Source organism: Panthera pardus, unplaced genomic scaffold, assembly GCF_024362965.1.
Source record: "Panthera pardus isolate Hobbes unplaced genomic scaffold, ASM2436296v1 HiC_scaffold_3, whole genome shotgun sequence".
Lineage (NCBI taxonomy): Eukaryota > Metazoa > Chordata > Mammalia > Carnivora > Felidae > Panthera > Panthera pardus.
In genome coordinates this window covers 13,981,587-14,004,171 of record NW_026526876.1, presented here as the reverse complement: position 1 = coordinate 14,004,171, position 22,585 = coordinate 13,981,587, and the positions used below count along the sequence as shown (strand labels likewise).

The 22,585-nt window shown below is 53.0% G+C and overlaps 1 protein-coding gene across 2 annotated transcripts in view; it reads right to left on the bottom strand.

Annotated features, from left to right (window-relative positions):
- NPLOC4 (NPL4 homolog, ubiquitin recognition factor) overlaps positions 1-22,585 on the bottom strand; it is a 59,760-nt gene that overhangs the window by 31,351 nt on the left and 5,824 nt on the right. For both annotated transcript variants that reach the window (XM_053892285.1, XM_053892284.1), the window contains 7 exons: positions 15,289-15,401; positions 10,722-10,898; positions 8,973-9,021; positions 8,106-8,200; positions 6,326-6,449; positions 5,081-5,260; positions 1,857-1,943 (listed from right to left, as the gene is read on the bottom strand). In XM_053892285.1, coding sequence (XP_053748260.1) covers positions 1,857-1,943; positions 5,081-5,260; positions 6,326-6,449; positions 8,106-8,200; positions 8,973-9,021; positions 10,722-10,898; positions 15,289-15,401 — 825 coding nt within the window. The remainder of the gene's footprint in view (positions 1-1,856; positions 1,944-5,080; positions 5,261-6,325; positions 6,450-8,105; positions 8,201-8,972; positions 9,022-10,721; positions 10,899-15,288; positions 15,402-22,585) is intronic.

Genomic DNA, 22,585 nt, shown 5'->3' with positions numbered 1-22,585 from the left:
GGAAACCAAGTACACATCCTCTGGAGAAGCGATGCAGTGCCCAAGACCGTCTCCGGCACAACCCTGACACAGAACTCTTCAAATCCCTCTCCCGCACACAAGACCAGGCAAATGTGAACTTCATTTTCTTCAAAAATACCCAAATAAACGGGGTGCCTGGTGGCTCAGTCGGTTGAACGTCCAACTTTGGCTCAGGTCGTGATTTCACAGTTTGTGAGTTCAGCTCTGTGCTGACAGCTCAGAGCCTGGAGCCTGTTTCGGATTCTGTGTCTCCCTCTCTCTCTGCCCCTCCCTCTGTCTCTTTCTCAAAAATGAATAAGAATTATGGGGCGCCTGGGTGGCTCAGTCGGTTAAGCGTCCGACTTTGGCTCAGGTCATGATCTCGCGGTCCGTGAGTTCGAGCCCCGCGTCGGGCTCTGTGCTGACGGCTCAGAGCCTGGAGCCTGTTTCAGATTCTGTGTCTCCCTCTCTCTCTGACCCTCCCCCGTTCATGCTCTGTCTCTCTCTGTCTCAAAAATAAATAAACGTTAAAAAAAAAAAAAGTACAAATTAAAAAAAAATTTTTAAAAGAAGTTATACCAGTTTCTCTTTTGAACAAGAGAAACTTCAAGAATTTAAACCAAAATATGGCCCTAAATCAAGATGCTGATTCCCTGCTAGAAACAATAGGACGTTTTCTGAAAGCTTTTGTGAAAATGACTTTGCTTTATAACATTCCTAGGTTTTAAATACATTCCTTATTTTGCACTGTTTATCTTCTGTAGAGAGTTAATTTTTCCATGTTCATAAGTTGATTAAGATATTAAGGGTAGGGGCACCTGGGTGGCTCAGTTGGCTGAGCATCCGACTCTTGATTTTGGCTCAGGTCATGATCCCAGGGTCATGGGATCAAGTCCTGCAACAGGCTCCACGCTGGCCACAGGGGCCTGCTTGGGATATTCTCCCTCTCTTTCTCTCTCTCACCTTATGCCCCTTCCCTGCTCACACATGTGCTCGCTCTCTAAAACAAAATATTTAAAAAAAATAAAAATAAAAATTTTAAATTAAAAAACAAATAATAAAGGATTGGGGAGCCTGGGTGGCTCAGTCGGCTAAGCGTCTGACTCTTGATTTCAGCTCAGGTCATGATCTCACAGTTTGTGGGATCAAGCCCCACTTGGGATCTTCTGTCTCTCCCTCGCTCTCCCTCTCTCTCTCTCTCTCTTTCTGCCTCTCCCCAGCTCATGCACTCTCTCGCCTACTCTCTCAAAAATAAGTAAACTTAACAGAAAAAACAAAACAGACTCAAAACGAAAGTTCTCTGTTTTCTAACTGCCCAGTAAAATTAGGAAACCTCACGTGCTCAGACACCTAAATCAGAAATAGGAAGTCCAGTGATGACGGAAGAAGGAGCACGGGAGGCTGAAAGCACCTGAGACGGAAACAGAACCCCACACACAGGCCTCTGTCACCGGCTCACACCAGGAGCCCGGGCCGCAGCGTGAGGGCGGGACACACAGCCCGGCATCGAGGCCCCTTCCCGGACAAAAGAGGGGGTCTGGCTCCCGCCATTACATTCCTCCAGTCTCTGAGCTGTCCTCAGGAAGAGGGGCCGGCAGATTTAAACACAAGTCCCAGAATGGGGAGTCATCTGTTTTCATTTTACTTTAGATCAGAGAAACATTCTCATTTTATTTCAAATCAGAGGAACAGAGAGGCAGTGGCGCCCAGTAAACACACTGGGCCTGCACCTGACCTTGAGTAGCTGGGAGCTCAGTCCCAGACAGGACCTGGCCGTGCCACCCACCCGGAGGTCCCCAACAGACAGCTCCGACCCCCCCCCCCCCCCCATCAAAAGCCAGCAGAATGTTCCGTACCTTCCTCAGGCCAAGCTTGGCGGCAATCTCATCCACCACCTCAGCTTTCGGGTCTTCCAGAAGCTCCAGGCTATTCTGTGTGCCAATCTGTTGGGGCAGTAAAAGGAGGAGACCCAACTCAGAGGAGCCCACAGCCACCCGGCTCCGGTTCAGGAGTCCCGAGGGCGGCTAAACGCAGCCCGGGAGCTTGGCCTCCTCGGGCCGTACGGTGCTCTGCAATCCAGACTGAGAGGGCAAGGTGGTTCCCACCACAGTCCCTCGTCGAGTATGTGGCTGCTCTCAGGGAGGAGAAAGGCTCTCTACACATTTTTCTGCTGGGTTCCTTCACTGAGGAAAGTCCGTTTCAAAACTCCCTTGGGTAAACAGTTGCCTTCCAAACGGGTTTGGCCGGGTTAGGCAAGATTATTTGGGCCGTAAGGTGACACGTTTCCAGAAAACCTAAGGTAACGTGTCTCCAGAAAACAGGCGAGGAAAACGCGTGTGCCGTTTCGCACACAGCGCTACGCTTCACAGGACCAGGTGAGCAATGACAGGCGTGCACACCCTAAGGAAAGGACGAGGCAGCCCGCTGGTGGGTGGGCAGAGCACCTGGCTCGGGGCGGCAGGCGGGCTCAGACTCCAGCTGGCTCACACACAACCTACGCCGGCCACAAGACCCCAACTCCCTGCCGTGGACAGAGCCTGCACTGACACGTAGCTCGAGGGTCATTAGTAAGTACCGTACCCGGCAGAAACCCCAGCCACAGGCACCGGAAAGTGAAGGCCGCCCCAGACCCAGTTATACTCATTGGGCACGTCCTTGCAAATTAGTCAAATTCTGGCAAAACAACGAAAGAACTTTCCGTCGCTGAGTATTAGCACATGGAGATCACCTACACCTCCCGAGCACGGGTCACACCACAGACCCCGGACAAATCTAAGGATCTGGTTTCAAGACCTGTCACGGCATGGGCTTCAGCTTCTGATGAACCGGATGCCATTGGAGGTCAATGGCTTCAACCTCCAGGACGATGCTGTCAGGAGTCTGTCTGGACGACAGAGGTTTGTTTCCGTTTTTAATTCGATCAGCTCCTAACAGACCTGCTGAAGACTCCTCACGAGAGCGACCCTGTACGAAACCCAAGGCGAACGGACCACGCTTCCAAAAGCAGCCCCCTCGTTACGGAGCACACCTAGTGCCCTACCGGTTGGGCAATCCGGGGACCCCGGCTCTCAGGCAGGGCCTCTGTCGCCACCTAGCGACCCCCGTCCAAGGAGCCACCGCAGTAGGTCCACTCAGACACCTCCTCTGCAGCTCAGTAAATACAGAAATGGACAAAGGGGTGTAGACAACATTCGGAACCTGCATAAATACAGCCGGGGAGACAACGGCACGTGTGAAGAGCCACACACCTGCACAGCAGTCAGGAGCGACGGGGCTGCGGTCTCAGACCTTTACTTAAGAAGTCGGTGGGTGTCGGGCTCTGTGCCGACAGCTCAGAGCCTGGATGGAGCCTGCTTCAGACTGCGTCTCCCTCTCTCTCTGCCCCTTCCCTACTCATACTCTGTCTCTGTCTCAAAAACAAATAAACATTAAAAATAATATTAATAATGATAAAAAAAGAAGTCGGTGGGTCACGGACCGACGTAAAGAACACAGTGCAAGGTGACAAGGGTGAGTACGCTAGGCATACGCCCAAAGGATCGTATGAATATCTGTCTATTCGCTTGTATTTTAAAAACTCAAATTTTAGAAGTCTAAGCCAAATATTTTGGAAAGAGAGGGATAGGATGAAGGGGGTACCTTGCATCTTTGGAAACATGCGATTTTTTTTTTTTTTTTTTTTTTTTTTTATTTTTGGGACAGAGAGAGACAAAGCATGAACGGGGGAGGGGCAGAGAGAGAGGGAGACACAGAATCGGAAACAGGCTCCAGGCTCCGAGCCATCAGCCCAGAGCCCGACGCGGGGCTCGAACTCACGGACCGCGAGATCGTGACCTGGCTGAAGTCGGACGCTTAACCGACTGCGCCACCCAGGCGCCCCTCTTTTCTAACATTTTAATTAAAAATTTCAAACATAGGAGCACCTGGGTGGCTCAGCTGGTCAAGTGTCCGACTCCCGATTTCGGCTCGGGTCATGTTCTCGTGGTTGGGATCAAGCCACGCGTTGGGCTCCAAGCTGAGCGTGAAGCCCGCTTGGGATCCTCTCTCTCCCTCTCTCTCTGCCCCTCCCCTGCTCACATGCTTGCTCACTCTCTCTCTCAAAACAAATATTTAAAAATTTTTTCCAAACATACGGAAAGTTTACAGAACTTCCTCGTGAGGACTCATACACCGACTACTTGGAGCCAGCCACTAACATTTACTATGCTCTGGCCACCCCCCAAGCCACCTTAGTTTCTTGATTTCACAGGGAACTAGAGACACAAGCACACCCTCCCCAAGTACTCCAGCACGTGTATCGCACACTTGGGTTCCATGTTTACAGTATTCACCTTCGTAATAATCGTACACGATGAAACATACTACATAAGTACTTCACGTAATCGTGCAACACGTTTAAGAGTATATATACATAAAACCTATCCCTAAATACTGCAAATAAAGCAAACAAACATAAATACGTTAACTAGTTGGTGGGACAGTCCTCAAGAGAGGACTTTCCAAGTGACTTTAAAACAGTATTTGATTGCTGGTCCCTCATGAGACACGCCCTAAGGACCCTCCTCCTTCCACCAGAAAAGTTTCCAGTCTTATACCGGTGGTGATTTTGGTGCTGTCATTCTAAGATAGCTGTGTGTGTGGCACAGGGATAAAGACCCTCTGGTTCCATCATTTCTGAGCCAGCTGACCACAGGCATGGGCAAAGGAGCTACAGAATTACAAGGGAGAGAGCAGCCGTGTGGGGACAAGAGACAGAAGCGGAACACAGGGCACAGATGACGATATCGCATCAATGTTCAACCTAGTGAAGTTGACAAGTGTATTTATTATTAGGCAAGAGGACATCCTTACGCGTTAGAAAGGCACACTAAAATACGTAGGGGCCGTGAGCTTACCCTGTAAGAATTCGGAAAATAAATACCGTGTGTCTGTGTGCACGTGTCTCGTGTAGACACAGACGGAGACAGACTGGGAAATGATAAAGCAAAAGGAGTGAAACGAAGCCCGAAACGAGAGTCCCGCGCAGCCTTCAGAGCAGAAGCCACAGAAGCCACGGGCCGTGAAGCCCCAGCCCGCCTACCTGGGGAGGCTCGTAAATCGCGGCCACTTCAGCCCTGATGCCAAGAGGAATGTCTTTGTGCTCTGTATACCGTCCGTACAAATACCCGAAATGCTGGTTCCCTGTCTTCCTCCAGAAGTCAAGGAAGCGATCGGCAACCGTGTGATTCTCAAACATGATATTGTCCACATGTCTGTATTTCTGTAGAGCAAACAATGGGCTGATGAAAACACTCAGTAATAAATAACTTATTTTCCTAGTCTAAGTCATTCATAAATTGCCTTCACCTAGCTCTTACACGCATGCACACACGTTTTAAGAATGTGCCCTGAAGGGGCAGTAGGGCTGGAGGGCTCAGTAGGTTAAGCGTCTGACTTCGGCTTGGGTCGTGATCTCGCGGTATGGGGGTTCATGCCCCCCCGTCGGGCTCTGTGTTGACAGCTCAGAGCCTGGAGCCTGCATTGGATTCTGTGCCTCCCTCTCTCTGCCCCTCCCCTGCTCACGCTCTCTCTCTCTCTCAATCTCTCTCTCAAAAATAAACATTAAAAAAAAAAAAAAAAAAAGAATGTGCCCTGCCATCAAGATTCTAGAGGGTGGGTGGGTAGAGGTGGGATTCCTCTGTAAATGAATTCAAATTCATCTTACTGGGATTTCACCTAAAGTGCAGGTTTTCAGGATCTCTGGCATAAAAATCAGTTTTCAAAAAAAAGAAAGAGAAGGGGTGTGGGGGAAGGGAAGAGAGAAAAGAAAGCAAGCCGTTCCCAGGCAGTCACAGAGGCTATGGAGAGCTTTCTAAGGAGGAAACGTGGGCCAGTGGTGCAGGGAAGGCCAGGTGAGCACGGAGACCAGAGGGGAAGAGGCCAGGATACTGCGTATAGCTTCCCCTGTCTCTTCCTCCTTCCAGAGTCGAGCTCCCTTCTTTACCTGGCCCGGACAGGTGCTCCCAGGGGGCTCCAGGACAATTCGGTTCCCAGCTCCCAGAAGGCAAAGTCGCAACCAAGGAGCATTTTAAAGTCACCAAGAAAATTCTACTTCCACGCAGGCCGACAAAACAGAAAACCGAAGACCCCCTCGCCCACGCCTGAAACAGATCTCACAAATAACACCTCCAGGCCTCCAGCGTAGGACTTGAAAGTGCACTTGAACTTGCACTCCGCAGGGGGTGGCTCCCTCCAAGGATGGCCCCTTCTGGAAATGTTCGTCTCCGAGCCATGAAAACCAATCTACTGCTTTCCGCTGTCTAGGCGGGCACGGCAAACGTCTCACCTGTCTGTTCAGTGTGATGGCACTTGGCTGGCACTTAGTACAGATGCCGTTGGGCCACGGAAGGTGCCCCTCACATCCTGATTTAATCTTGCAGCTGATGTTCTCCAGAGCAACAAATTTCCCCCTGAACAAGAAGAGGCAACTTGAGTCAACATTCCGATGGTGAAACGTTCAGCAGGAAACTGGAAATCATATGACAAATATCCTACCCCTCCTGAACAGAGTTCTAAAGACCTAAGCGTGTGGAGGCAACAGCAAGGGAAACGTGCTAAAAGGTGCTCTCGCGGAGTCCCAGCCTCCGTCCTGCACATGCAGACTGCGCACGAATACAGAACTACTGGCCCGCAAAAAGTCTCCATTTCCAATGTCGGTCACTAACACCCATGAAGACTTTCAGGGACACGATTAAGTATCTATTGCTCTAACCCGTGCCACTAAGAGGAAACAACGCTAGTTTTTAAGTTTCACTAACTCATCGGCAACATCTACGTCACGAGTCCAGTACTCGGATGCTCGTAAAAAATTCAGAATCACAGGGAAGAACCCCGATGAGGGCACGTTACGAAGACCTCCGTCCCCGGCTTTCGGCTGGAATAAAGACTATCCCGTGAGGAAGCCAGGGCGCCACCTGGATGTGGGGAGAATGTGCACATGTGCCTTGACCCTCTGCCAGCTTCCCATTCACAAACGGTCCCGTAACTCAGTCCCGTCTTCACAGGCCAACGGCACGCTGGCAGCAGGGACCGCCGCCGGCCTGCACGTTACCGACAGCTGCAAATGTGCGGAAGGCTGACGGAGTTCAGCGCGACAAAATCTCTACTCATACGTAGTCCAGGAAGTTCCATGGCTTACCCCACGGACAGGCAAGAATGGGTTTCTGGTTGGACTTTTTTCCTCCTGGTCTAACTTTTTTAAAAACTCCTTTTAGGATGTCGGCAGGTTGTCAGAGAAAAAACGACAATCAGGCCAACATGACAGCCTTCACAAAACGTCGCTGCCTTGGGTTCAGCCACCATCTCGTCCTGCTGCACTGATGGAAATTGTAAAATCCTGGTGCGAAGTCCATCGCTTTCTGGGAGGGTGAAGTACAGTCAACGGAAAGGGGTCGCGCGGGCAAGTACTTGACGGGGCTTGGAAGAACTCAAAATGCTCTCGGTCAGCCCCTCTCCAGCCACTGTCACCGCCCGCGCTCAGGGAGCCCGGAGCTGGCCGCCCCACCGCCCACCTGGCCGAGGCTGCGGCCCACGCCTGCCGAGCCCACACGATGGCTGTGAAATCAAGCTGATGAAGGGGCAGGCTCCGGGGCAAAGGGCTGACGGGGGCTGTGGAATAAGTGAGCCAAGAGAGAACCATGCGGTGGTTCAGTTTTTCCGAAGAGCAGAGGATGAGCCCACACTCCACAAGACCGACCACCATCGTGCCGCCTTGTCTCACCCGCCTTCACGTACCACTAAGTTGCCGGAGCACCACGTATCTGGGGGGAGCGGGGGACGTTCACCAGGGGCCTCCACAGAGACCACTGCCAGCTTGGCATCTGCCCGCCAGTCCGGGCAAGGATTGTGACAGGGCATCAGAGGCTCCACCCGTCTGTTTCTTTTCTAGAATCGGGGCAGAAGCCACGAATTCAAATGTTCCACGCCCAGACCCCGATCTTTGCTTTCCTCATTCACACGCTCGTGGTCTTTAAGCGACCCCTGCCAGACACACAAAAGGGGCACCCGCGCGTCAGAGCCACGCCAGAGCCACACCGGCACAGCCTAACTGCGCTCAGGTCGCTTACTTGTCGGCGCCCCCGGTCAGCTTTCGGATGTAGGCGTGGAAGGACATGTGCTTCACAGGAGGCTCAAGATGGTTCAGGTAATCCTCGTCGAACGGCTGCCGAAACACACACAGTCAGTACAGTCCCACGCCCGCGGGCGCGGAGAGGTGAGGAGAGGCGGGCAGCCGCGCTCCTGCTGCACGCCCCCCGGGGGTCAAGCCAGGCCCCACGGAGGGCAATGAGAGAGAACCGGGGCTGGCTTCTCACTTATCGTTCTAGGTCAGAACCAAAGGTTTCTTCGCGTACCAGCTATCTTCCCGAGATTAAAATACATCTCTATTAAATACAAAATGCTCTAGGTCAGGTAGCTATCAGGAAAATTTGGCGGGGCGGGGGGAGCCGCAAGATGGAGAGGAGGCTCGTGAAGAAAATCAGGTTGGCCTTGCTGCTGTCAACTCAGCAGTAACCAGTTACCAGTCAGCATTATTATGGTAACTCTCAATCTCACCAGGACAAATCAGTAGGAGGACGGGAGACTCAGGGAAAAGTAAATCAAAACGACGACGAGCACAGAAACCGCCAGCCCCGGCGCCGTGTCAGGTTTTAGAAGGATTGTCCGGGGAGCCCGCCGGAACGCTGCCCGTCCATCACAGCAATACAAACGCGTCGGCCATTCATAACCCACCAGAAGGTCACTCCCATAAATACAGGCCGGCCCTCTTCACGCGGCTTGCACCAGCGGGAACGCCAGGGCCCAGGGCAATAGACAGGTAAGGTCCGCTCGGGCTCCGGGGCTCCCGCCCGGCGCAGGGGTGCAGAGCAGACACCTGACACGCCCTGGGAAGCAGTCCCTCCCGCCAGCCCGGAACTTACGCCGCACGCTCTCACCTCTAGCGGAACACAGTGCACGCATTTCCCCAGGGGGCCGTGTCGGCACCTGAGAGCACGGGCGAGAGAAACACAGTGATTAGCAGGCCTGTTTTCCTGTTGCTGCCTCCCAATGTTTTTTATATTTAAAGCGCACACCATACTTAATATTAAGTTTTTCCCTACCTGCGTGGAATTATTTTTATTTTTTATTTAAGTAAACTCTGTGCCCAACATGGGGCTTGAACTCACGACCCCGAGATCAAGAATTACAGGTTCTACCAACTGAGCCAGCCGGGCACCTACTGTGCAGAATTATTTTAGCTGGGATGTGAACATTTTTATTGTAATAAAACAGTTTAGTATTTACTCGGATGTGTTATTAGAAAAAATTCATCAGGACGTCAAACCTGTGATTCTATGGGTATTAACTGCTTAAAATGACACCAAGTAAAAACTAAAGTGAGTATACTTAAAATCAGTTTCGACAGACGTTAAGTAAATACTAACAAAGCCGGGATGCAGATGTGGCGAAATCCTTCTCAGTGGAACAGAAGTCACTCCAGTCTGGAAAACACCCACTTTGCGCAAGTTTTGAGAAATGCACGCAGGATGCCTGGCTCTATGGGTTTCGGCCATTTCAGTCAGAGAAGCCTTAAGAAGACCCACACGTGCGAGGTGACAGCACCATGTGCTCCAATGAGGAGGGCAGTGATGGGCTGGTGGGAAAGCCAAGTGGCAGTCCCTCTGGGCTCAAGCAGATCCTTTTCTAAATGGGGTCAGAACTCCTGGACGCACGAGCATTCTACACTTCAGAGTAGAGACGGCCTGTGTCTGCTGACAGGCGGGCTCTCACAGATGGCAGGCCAGAACGCACACATACACGCACACAGGCACCTTGGAAAGGTTCCTAACGAAGGCCCGAAGACACAGGCCGTGGGGGAAGCCAGCGCGGGATCCCTGGGAGGAAATGCGAATGAACAGGGACACAGGCTGTGGCTCTGGAACGGCTCCATGCTGAGCCGCTGAGCACCACTTGGGCTCTTTAGTCCAAGACCCGCAAGTTGCCAAGGCAGCACTTAGATCCCAGCATCTCGGCGTCAGCACCCCGGCACGTTTACGGAGCTCTACTGCAGAGACGAGCAACCTGCCCCCAGACAACTTCCCATCACTGAGCGTCCACTCAGATGTTTCTAACTGGTTTCTTGAAAGGAACTGCAAAAAACCAAAACTACACAGACGCGCCCCACGCAATCCCGGGTGGAAGGTAACCGTGCCGACAAGGAGCAGCGAGCGTCCCCAGATGGGACACCCGCCGAACAGAACGGGCAGAACGTACTGTGTGGATGCGCTGTTGAAATGTCCCTCCCGTAAGTGAACGAGGGGACCCGAACAAGGACCTTCCGCGGCTAGGTGCCCAGGCGTCACCCCCCCACCCCACGCTTGCCCCGCCGCACCCACACCCACTAAAGCCGCGCCCGCTGCGCGGGCGGCAAGTGTCTCAGGAGCGCATCCCAGGAAAGGCTTGGTTCCAGTTCCCTCCCGTATTCCAGATCTCTTAGTTCCAAACGCTCGAACGCTTTTAAAGTACGTGTGGCAGCCCACGTGGAGACTCACACGGTAAGAAAAAGCTTCCAGAGTGACGTGGAGTGAAATTTCGCCTGAACAGAGAGGATCACACTCAGAACTCGCCTCTCTCCCGCAGCCACCCTCGAAAGCAGGGCCCGTCCGAACCCCTCCCTCCGCCAGCTCAGCGGCGCCAGCACTTACAGCTGTGGGTCGCGGCTTCTGTAAATCTTCCCGTCCTGCTTGCTGAGGTACTGGTCGATCTCGTCTTCCACCACGGTGGGAGCGCCGCAGGCCTTCGACCCCGGCGGGACCGACGTCTCCATTTCCGACGAGGGGCCGGCGAGGCCCGAGGGGAACAGGAACAGCAAATCTCCATGCCTGTCAGGTGACGAACACAGGGCAGGGCCTGCCTCCCTTCCTCTCACAACCTGGGCCGCCCAGACGAGCTGCTCGGATGTGAGGGTCTCCGGCATCCAACCTCCCTGAAGGCCCAAACGACGAGGCTGCTAATTCCGAGAGCCCAGGGCCCTCCCTGCGCGGCACTGCCACGCGCCGAGCACTCTGAAGGTCGGGGAGGGCGCTCCGTGGCCGTGACTTCATCTCTCGCCCAACTGTGAGACCCACACGCCCGCCCGACTCCACACAGATGAAACACGGTCGCGACGTATACACCCGGCCCGTGGGCGGCACTCTCTCCCCCGCTCACGCCGCGCGTGGCTCCCACTTCTCTTTGCTCCTTCTCTCCCGCCTACTATGGAGCACTCCTAAGTCTCGCTGCCTGGTACACAGCCTTCCATTTCCACCCTACGTTCCCTACGTTCCTCCCTACGTTCACACTCACCGCCCCACACGTACGCACAGACACGTACGCCCCGCTCGATAAAAATGAGATGACCGAAGACGTATTCTTTGCGTCTGCTTTTCTCACTCAACGATACCTCACCCGAGATCCCTCCAAACACGGCCTGTGTCTGAGCACTGCTTCTAACGGCCGCACTCCCCGGCGAGCCTGCCTCCGAGCTCACCCCGTCTCCCCCGCCGGTGGCAGGTGCACCGACAGGTGTCTGCCACCACGGACACCACTGGACGAAATGACCAAAGTCAGGCAGCTGCGTGGTGTTACTTCTACAGGGCGCGTTTCCAGAAGTGGCCCTATGAGGCGGGTTTCTGTTGGCTTTTCAAGCCAAACGGGCTGCACAACTCACATTTCAAACGGCAGAGTCTGACCTTCTATCATCTGCCACGTCAACTACGCTCCTTCCTTGCTCACTCACACTGCCGACTCACCGCCAGACCCGGCTGGCACAGCCAAGCCCCAGGCCCGAGGCGTGTGACGTCCCCGCTCACAAGCAGCGGTCCAGACGCGGCATGGGCTCCCGCGCGCGGAGGGCCCGCGGCACGAAGATCAGCCCCGGCCTTGAAGGCAGAGCTGTGGCACCACGTGTGGTAGGCACCAACCGCCGGGAGACGGAAGGGACAGCCTGCCGCACCCCCGACCCCACTCCCCGAGCGAGGTGGGGCAGCGGGCCTCGAGCACAGACACCAGAGACACAGGCCACTAAGAGGCTTGGCCCCTCGGCTCTGCCGCAGGTCTGTTCTCCCCTCTGCCTCTTCCCCACCGAGGGAACAAACCTGCCAGACTCCAGCCAGAGGCCTCTGTTTCTAGCAAGGGACCGGACGTTCCTCAACACCCCAGCCGTGGAATTCTTGGCTCGGCGGCTACTTCTGCTCTAGCAGACCTACTCCGACAAGCGCCGCGGAGCTCCGGACAGAGTACGGAGCTCCCTCAGGGTCTCGACAACCCACAGTAGCTCAAACAAGAACAGCGAGAGAACACTGCACGACAGGGGCCCCGAGCTTGGCTTACACAGTCGTTCTCTGGGCGACGGGAAGCGAGGCCTTGAGCCAGCCTGTCCAAAGCAGGTTGCCCAGCCTGAAAGGCCACACGTAAAGCCAGACGGCTCAACAGCCGGGAGAGACCACCGGCTGCGAATAGGAACCAAGGAGGAATCCTGTCTTCCTCCACCCACTACGCAGCGGTGGATGCTGCAGTCACTCAGGGTCTGAAACCAAAGGCCTGCTGTGCCGCACGCACCGGGGTGGGATGAGGGATGCCACCTGGCTCAGGAAGCCCAAAGACAGAAATGAACTCGAAGGCCCGCCAGGTGCACGGGCCCCCTTGTCCCAACAGAAGCAAGTGCAGGCCTCCCTCCACGGAAAAGCCACTCCCCTGCAGCTCTCCAGGACTCCCCAAGACCAAGTTTGGTCAGCTACAAGCTCTCAAAAAAGGGTCACCAAATGCAGGAGAGAACCGAGTCATCACACGCACGAGTGGGCAGAGACAACAATACAAGAAAAAGAGAACCGAGGACTTCAGATTTGGAATTACACGACTTGGAACACAAACTGCCACGGAACGGTCACCGGAAACGGGATGGAAAAAGCCCAAGCAGCAAGAGGCCACCCAACAACATGGGTTTCTGGGAGCAGGGTGGCAGGGTCACAGATTTAGTAAATCTTCCCAAGTCCCCCTCATACGGACAGGCCAGACAACCACAGACAGCACTAACAACAGTGCACCCCGATTCCATGCGGGGGAGACAGACCACAGACGCCCCAAGACCCAAGACAGAAGCCTCACGCGTGTGACTGGCCAAGGCAGAACCCCCGGGGAGCCCGGCGCTCCTCACCGGAAGCCCAGAGGCCGCTGTGAGAGCAGTGTGGCCCCCACGAGTGCGTGTTGCTAACAGCTGGATCTGAAAAGAAATCAATTCGAACATTTTAGAAGCGAAAAACGTAATCACTACAATAACAAAGAGAACTGGGGAGCAGTGATATTTAAAGAGATAATGGCGAGGCGCCCGGGCGGCTCAGTCGGTTGGGCGTCCGACTTCGGCTCCGGTCACGATCTCGCAGTCTGTGGGTTCGAGCCCCGCATCGGGCTCCGTGCTGACAGCTCGGAGCCCGGACCCCGCTTCCGATTCCGTGTCTCCCTCTCTCTCTCTGCCCCTCCTCCACTCATGCTCTGTCTCTCTCTCTGTCAAAAATAAACATTTAAAAAAAAATAAAAAGAGATAATGGCCACAAATTCTGCAGACCTGATCTACAGGTATAGGAAACACAGTGTACATCAGGCAGGATTAAAGGAACCAGGAATCCACACCGGGACAGATCAGACAGAAACCAGGACCCCATGAGAAACAGAAGATCTAAAAGCAGCCAGAGGGAAAAAAGGATCACCTCTAAATGAACAACAGAGTCAAGCAGACTGGACTACAACCCCAGAGGCCAGAAGAAGTGGGGAAAGGCCAACACCAAGGTCAAGGAGAGGCACGTCACTCCTGCCCAAAGACGTCAGGTAAGAGAGAACATAGCCCTCAAGGTCAGATCCAAGTTGGACAATAACTAGTACGACTATCACTGGAAAGATACATTCAAGCGTGACTCACAGCGCCTCCAAGTGCCCCCCAGGATGGCCGAGCTGCCCCACTCCCGGGCCCCACCCCTCTGGGACAGCTCTATGACAACACTACAGTTTGGGGGCTTTCTCTCAGAGGCGTTTCGCTCTGTAACCTCCGCCCTTGCTGGCATCCGCTATCAAAACAGTTTTGGGTAACACAGGCGCCATCCGCATGCTCGCCGTGGGCAGGCGCTGCGCGGCCACGGGAAGGCGGCACTGCTACTCGCGGACCGAGAGGGTGAGGCCCAGGGGGGTTAAGTAACTTCCCCAGATGAACTCAAACCACGGAACGTTCACGAGAAGTGATTCTCAAGATACAAAGCCCTTTACAAGCTGAGAGGAAGGATGACCTCACCCACGTGGGGAATGGACGTCAACAACAACGAAAGGCTTTAGCTAATTACAGAAACAGGCAAGTGGCAGGTACCCAACAAATATCTGTTGAGGAACAAATGAATGAATGTTATAATTGCGTATTTTTCCTCCTAGGCATACTAATTCACGAACCTAAAAACGATCACACAAATTGTCCAAATAGCCTATTATTCTAACTGGTAAACAGACGCAGGGCCGACCGCCAGCAAAGCCAGCTCGATCACCACAGCAGCCACACGGCCTGCAGCCCCGACAGGAGAGAGCTCCAAGCTCGCCGCCGAGGACGGAGATCACCGGCACGTGAGCAGGTATGCCCAGACAGTTCGGACAGGAGTCAGCAAACTTCTTCTGTGAAGAGCCAAACAGTAAGTATTTTTGGCTTCGGGGGCCAGGCCGTCTGTCACAATCACTCAGCTCTGCCCTTGGAGCACGAGAGCACAGCAACGCATGGATGTGGCTGGGCTCCAATTAAACTACGGAGAACAGGCAGCGGCCACGGTAAGAGGTCTCTATGTCCTGGAAACCCTACTGACGTGACTGCCCCCCGCTAAGGAGCTCGAGGGGGTCACGCCACCAAGAAATATAGTGTGGGCGACGGCCCCTCCTCCCCGCCAAGCAGTCCCGAGGCAGAACTCCCCACGGCCACGTTCAAGGTCCTTCTCTGCAGAGACGGAGCTGAGTGTGCAGCTGGGCGCGCACCCCGAACCCATAACTCTCTCTCCTCAGTGACAAAAGCTCAGAATCTGCAAGTCAATCAGCTCAGCACAAGAGGACCAGCGGAGCCGGTGTGACTGCTGAAATCCCGGCAAAAAACACACTCACCTGCACTCCAGCCACCGCGCAGTGGCACTGGGAGGCAATCGGGTAGAATGAGCGATCGGTGGGCCACTGGAGTCACCCCCTCCCCGCCTGTCATCCCCCCACGGCACTTACTTGATTTTGAGCAGACTCAGGGATTTGGTAGATGATGCTGTTATCTCTCCAGTCTTGTTTCTATTTATGTAAACTGAGAAGCCATTATTCTGGAAGCCAAACTCTTTTGCGACCTAAAACAAGCAGAAAACAACAGATTCAAAAAAATGTTGAGTATCACTACTCGGGCCACACACATACCAAATAATAATATTAGAACACTCGTTAAATTTAGAAACTGTTCCTCGTGAACCAAATTTCTTTTGTTATTTTGCTCTCTTGGGAGGAAATTTGTACTGCCCACACAGATGTCAAGTAAAATGAAAAAAGTGGCCAAGCAGAAGCGAAGATTTGTGTAAATGATTGAATGACACGTGTGAGAGTTTGACGCAAGCAAAAGTCACGGCCGTATCTGCAAAGTTTATTTCTATTTTTGAAATCAATTCCAACGTTAAAGCCCAGCAGAAGAAAGCCAGAAGTGAAGAACGAGGCTCCCATGTCTATGACAGCAAGTGTCCACCATGCCAGGTACTCAGTGGGTGCCGAGAATACTCACTGCTCACTCACCAACCAGTAAACAGTCTTACGTGCCGGCTCCACTCTGGGCGCCCCGAACACGACCGTGAACAACAAAGCCAAGGTTCCTGCTATCGAGGACCTCAGCATCACAGCGGGGAGAGAAAGTTAGCAGATGAGAAGCACAGGTCGAGGTCAGCACCGCGGCAGGAAAGGAAGAGAGGGAAGCGTGGGAGAGGCCACTCTAGATGGGAGGACAGACAGGCCTCTGCGAAGACCACGTCTGAGCAGAGGCCCGGAGGAAGAGACTAAAGCTGCTACTCAGAGCTGAGAAGGAAGAGTGCAGCCAGCAGGAGCAGCACAGAGGCCGAGAGGCAGGAAGGGGGTGGGAAGAGAGAGGCCAGTGAGGCCAGAGCCCAGCGGGCAGAAAGGAAACGGTCAGCAACAGAATGGGAAGGGGGACAAGAGCTGGCACACAGGGCCGCAGGGGCTAAGGGCAGGGGGCTGCCAAGCCATCGACAGTCTGAAGGTGGGAAGAGAGCCCAGAGGAGACGGGCTGAGACACGGCCGAGACTTGGGGACGGAGCGGGGAGGACCTTCCAGCTCTCATAATCAACGGCCTCTGCTGATGGGCGGGATGAGGGGCAGGACAGAGTGAGGGAAAGGAAGGACGTAAGCGGGGTGTTCAGACTTCTGGCTTGGAAGCAGGTGGGATGGAAGCCACACCTGTAAGGAAGCAAGGAAGAGGGCCGAGGAGGAGGAAGACTGAAGGGAAAGCCAAGCCTTCCCTCCAACGCCCAGGCGCCCTGGGGAAGGCATCAGCCGGCAGTCAGCACCTGAGACCCGGCCAGGAGAGGAGTCCGAGCCACGGCTCAATGCTCGGGGGCCAGCAGGGCAGAGGCAAACGAAGAGACCAGGAGTCTCATCAGAGAAACAAACGATAAAAGAGAATCAAATGGAAATTCTACAACAGAAAAATACGATAACTGAAACGGAAAACACCGATGGGCTTGCCAGCCGAAGGGAGAGGCAGGAGGAGTCAATGTACCTGAAGACAGATCACTAGAGCCTGCACGACCTCAAAACAGAGATCTGTCAGCAAATGAACAGAACCTTCAGAACTCCTGGGACAACATTTAATTAATGATCCTACGGAAAAGAAAAGAGAGAACTGGCAAGTATTTGAAGACAGAATGGCTGAAAACCTCAAAAGTGACAACAAACCGAGTAACAAATCCAGGAAGTTCAGCAGATCCCAAGCGAGATCCATTAAAAAACCACCCCTAGGCGCATGCATCATGCTCGAACCGCTGACGGCCGGAGATCGATGGAGACCAGAAGACAATGGAAGGACGCCTTCAAAGTGCTGAGATGGAACAAAAATCTGTCAACTCAGAATTCTCTATCCGGCGAAAATACCCTTCAAATACAAAGGCACACTGAAAACGTTTCAGGCCAAAACCTAAGAGGGCGTCACCAGCAAGCCTCCACTACAGGAAGTGCCGGATGTTCCCCAGGCTGATGAGCGCAACACCAGATACAAGTCACATCCAGGAAAGACACTGGAAGAATAAGGCAGAAAGCACGACAGCAAAAACTCTAAACTACACGATAGGAAACTATCCCATTAAATGTTTCATGATTGGTTTAAAAAAACTTTTTATGTTTATTTTCGAGAGAGAGAGAATGAAGAGGGGAGGGGCAGAGAAAGACAGAGACACAGAACCCAAAGGAGGCTCCAGGCTCTGAGCTGTCAGCACAGAGCCTGACGCGGGGCTCGAACTCACGAACTGTGAGATCATGACCGGAGCTGAAGTCAGATGCTTAACTGACTGACCCACCCAGGTGTGTCTCGTGTGCTTTTTAAAATTTTTCTTTTAACGTTTATTCATTTTTGAGAGACAGAATATGAGTAGGGAAGGGGCAGAGACAGAGGGAGACACAGAATCTGAAGCAGGCTCCAGGCTCCGAGCTGTCAGCACAGAGCCTGGCACGGGGCTCGAACTCACAGACTGCGAGATCATGACCCGAACCGAAGTTGGACGCTCAACCCCCAACCGACTGAGCCACCCAGGCGCCCCTCCCGTGATTGGTTTTAAAAAAAGAACTGCAGGGGCACCCGGATGGCTCAGTGGGTTGAGCGTCCAACTCTGTGATTCTGGCTCAGGTCATGACCTCACTGTTCATGGGCCCAAGACCCATGATGGGGTCTGCACCGACAGCGTGGAGCCTGCCTGAGATTCTCTCTCTCTGCCCCTCCCCGCCTTGCGCACGTGTGTGCTCACTTTCTCTCAAAATAAATAAATATTTAAAAAAATGTACAGATTTATTGCTAAAACCTACTATTAACTCACTATGAGAAAAAAGTTGATTTAATGATTAACCTTACATATTAACCTTATTTTCTACCGATTTGACTTTTGAGTGTTTATTTATTGAGACAGCGCGCGTGCGCGAGAGCACAAAAGCTAGGGAGGAGTAGACAGAGAGGGAGAGAGAGAATCCCAAGCAGGCTCCACACGGTCAGTGTGCAGAGCCCGATGTGGGGCTCGAACTCACAAACCATGAGATCGTGACCTGAGCTGATATCAGACGCTTAACCAACTGAGCCACCCAGGCGCCCCTCTACCCATTTTAAAGAAACGGATTGCAAGCGACTCCAACAACCAGGATAATAAGGCAAAAAGCATGACAACAAAAACTCTAAACTACGTAATAGGAAACTGTTGAAAACTCTGAAATTCTCCAAGTGATAAGAAATGGTCTTCAGACAAACGAGATTCTCTATGAGACAAACGTGGTATCTGATACCGTCCACACGGTTTTTTCCAGGCTAAAACTGACATTAATAAGGGGCCACTGGGTGGCTCAGTAGGTTGTGTCCAAGGCTCAGGTCATGATCTCACGGTTGGGGAGTCTGAGACCCGCGTCGGGCTCTCTGATGTCGGCGCAGAGCCCACTTCAGATCCTCTGTCCCCCTCTCTCACCCCTTCCCTGCTCTCTCTCTCTCTCTCTCAAAAATAAAATATTAAACAAATAAAAAAGGCGTTAATAAAATAAAGCACGAGCAAATGAAGACCATGAAATGTGTATTCCCAACTGCAGAAAAAGACTAAAGACTAAAGACTAAAGATAACGTCTTTAGTTTGACTTTTCTCTGAAATAACTTAGGTATAAACTGAAGTTCACCGGCTGTGGCATTTCGGCTTTTCTGCAAAAGTGTCGTGGGTTTCCGTACACGATGCCTTGCAAGCTGTTCCCAGAAATGAGAAAGCTTTCACCGGAAGGGTGAGCTCCGCGAAAGCTGCCACGCACTCACGCACTCCCGGATGAAAAGGCGTTTCCCGAATGGGGTAGGGTTGCTGCAGAGCCGGCCCTCTGTGTGAAGGCAAGTCCCCCCGGGACCGCAGGACCGGAGCTTTGCGCTTCCCGTCGGGCCTGAGAGGCAGCAGCGTTTTCAAACGTGCTGACCGGCAACAGTACTTCACGTACGTCGAATCCCACTTCTGAGAGAGACAGGCGTGTACGGAGTACTTTTTTATGCTACTCCAACGAACGGCTTCTGCGAACTTTTGAGTTCGTTATGTAAAGATCCGGCAATCTACCACGAGGCGCCGGCCGTTAACAACGCAAGTCTGAGCACAGTCTCACAGGGGCATCGTCGAGGTCTTAAAAACCTTACGGCCACACCTGAGGAAAACTGTGCGTACGGTTACCGTAATGCAGCCGGAAATGGTACGGAATGAAGTGAATACACGTATAACTCAAAGTAACAAGAACACACGGCATGATTCCATTTACGCCAGACTCAGAAACAGGCAAAACCAAAATCTGGGGTTTAGGAACGCACGCGGAGGCGGCACAACCCAGGAGAGCGGGGAAGCGCTCCGCGTCAAGCCCGGAGAGAGCCGAGGGAGCGGGGAAGGCCGACCGGCCGATCCCGCGGCCCCGGCGGCGCCCCGCTCGACCTAGGCGTCTCCGTCACCTTCCGTCACTGGCCGCCTGGGATGTGCGAGCCCGTCCTGGGATGTACTTTACTTCGTGGTTACAAAAGGAGAAGACGGGACCGGGTCCCAGACCGCGGAGGGCAGCCAGGGCGGGACGGAGCCCTCCGCCCGCCCGGGCGGGTCGGCTGAGGAGCACGAGGGGCGGGCGCGGGCCGGACGGGCGGCCCCTCCGAGGGGCCTCCGGCCTGGCGGCGCGCGGGACGAGGGGCGTCAGATGGTCTCAAAGAAGCAGCGGCGCCGAGACCGCGACAGCCGCTCCACCTCACCCGTGTCCTCACGCTCGCAAACGTGGTTCCTCAGAGGGCGCAGCGCCACGTGCTGAGGCGGGATCAAGGCCGTCCAACGTGGGGACGGCAAGCCGGAGCCGGCAATGGTCACGGCGGCCGACACACGAGTCCGTGAGGGAGCAGGAAAGCCACCCCAAGCCCGCTTACGCGCAGCCAGATCGCCGGTTCCTGAAAATGAGCACGATCTACTTCGCGAGACCCCCGGGGCGGTCCTTCGCGGAGACACGACGCGCGACGGCAGATACCAAGGACCGGGGGTGGCGAGAAAGAGGAGCTATCTGTTTACGGGGAGAGTTTCAGATTTGAAAGACGAAAAAGTTCTGGAAACAGATGGTCGCGACGGTTGCACGACGATACGCGTACACGTAACACTACTGAACTGTACACTTAAAAACGGGTTAGACGGGGGCGCGTGGCTGGCTCAGTCGGTGGAGCGTGGGACTCTCAGAGTTGTGAGTTCGGGCCCCACGCTGGCTGTAGAGATTACAAAAAAACAAACTTTAAACTCTTAAAAGAAAATGACACACAAAATTTACCGTCTAAACCAATTTTTAAAAATTTTTTTTAAGTTCATTAATTTTTTTGAGAGAGACAGAGCACGAGTGGGGTCGGGGCAGAGAGAGAGGGAGACACAGGATCCCAAGCAGGCTCCGGGCTCCGAGCTGTCAACACAGAGCCCGATGTGGGGCTCAAACCCACGGACCGCCGGCTCATGACCTGACGCAAAGTCGGACGCTTAACCGACTGAGCCACCCAGGCGCCCCGAAACCAATGTTTAAAGTAATCTCCGGGTGCCTGGGTGGCTCAGTCGTTTAAGCATCCATCCAACTTCCGGTCAGGTCATGAGCTCGTGGTTCGTGAGTTCGAGCCCCTCATTGGGCTCTGTGCTGACAGCTCGGAGCCTGGAGCCTGGAGCCTGTTTTGGATCCTGTGCCTCTCTCTGTCCCTGCCCTGTCCATGCTGTCTCTATCTCTCAAGAATAAACACTAAAAAAAAATTTTTTTTTTTTTTTTTTTTTAATTTAAAGTAATCTCTACAGCCGAGGGGCTTGAACTCACGACCCCAAGATGAAGAGTTGCGTGCTCCACCGACTAAGTCAGCCAGGCGCCCCTGTTAGGCGTTACTTTTAAACATAATTTTTAAAAAGATATAAGTCTACATTTATTGACGTAAAACCATTCCTTAACGTATTGTCAAGTGAAAAAAACCAAGTTACAAACTCTCCTGTAAGTTTTTAACATCTTTGAGAATGGATGCATCTTAGGAACAATGGCGTGTTACAGTTCCTGCCTGCGGGGCAGCAGGACGTACAGGTGACTCCCTGAGCTCCTGTAAACCTGTCCCCTAGGTAGCATGGTTGAATAACTATCATCCCTCGACATTTCTGTCAAACAAGCCATCTAATGATCAATCAAGGAAAGAACAGGAATTCTGGCTGCTGGGCCCCGCCCGCTAGCAAGACAGCAGTCTTGGAGTATTCCCAAGAAAACCTCCAGTACCAGCGCCTACAGAACAGGTGTGAGCAGCTGGTGTTAATCCTCCTGACAGAGCAGAAGATGACCCTCTGCAGGGAGATGGGGACAGTGACAGCTGAATCCAAACAATGGTTCAGAAGGGCCAGACTCTGAATATGACATTGGAGAGAGATCCGACCCAATTAATTTCACTTAGATTTTCCTTCTTGTGTCTGTATAAGAACAACACGTGATTAAAATAAACTTGCAGGGGCGCCCGGGTGGCTCAGTCAGTTAAGCTTCCAACTCTTGTTTTCAGCTCAGGCCACGATCTCGTGGTTCGTGAGATCGAGCCCTGCACTGGGCTCTGTTCACAGTGCAGGGCCTGCTTGGGATTCTCTCTCCCTCTCTCTTGTCCCTCCCTTGAGCACATGCCCACACGCTCCCTCTCTCTCAAACATTTTTTAATAAATAATTCCAAGCAAGTCTAGAAAAACACTTTATGTAAGTATAAAACCTAAATGACAAGGGAAAGCAGGTGTGAAAGCATTTTTTCTTTCCTAATGGTACATAAATGTTTCTCCTTAAACTCAACAATGTCTTAGATTTGATGAAATACAGCGACAGTCCGGTACGATCCCACTTATTGAAGATGTGCACACACCTGTGTATGTGTGCACACGCGTGCACTAAAGACGTGCCACGTTAACGGTTATTTCTGAGTGGTTCTCACTTGCTTCTTTATACTTTTCTGCATTGTTTTCACCTTCCATAATTAATCCACATTATTCTTCTAACCAGAAGAAAGGATTTTCATTTAAGGGGAAACACATTTCAGAGTAATAAGTATGTTTGTTTTTTGAGTATTCCCAAGAAAATCTCCCCTAGACAGTAACTACTATGCAGACGACGGCTTCAGAGACAAAGTGGTCAAAGCTACCCCACACCCCCCAACTCCAACCCTCCCAGTGACTGGTTGTCATTCTGCGTCTCCCTGTGTGAGGTGACAATGAACTACCCAGAGGGAAATACTAGCACTGTAAGGATACTTGTA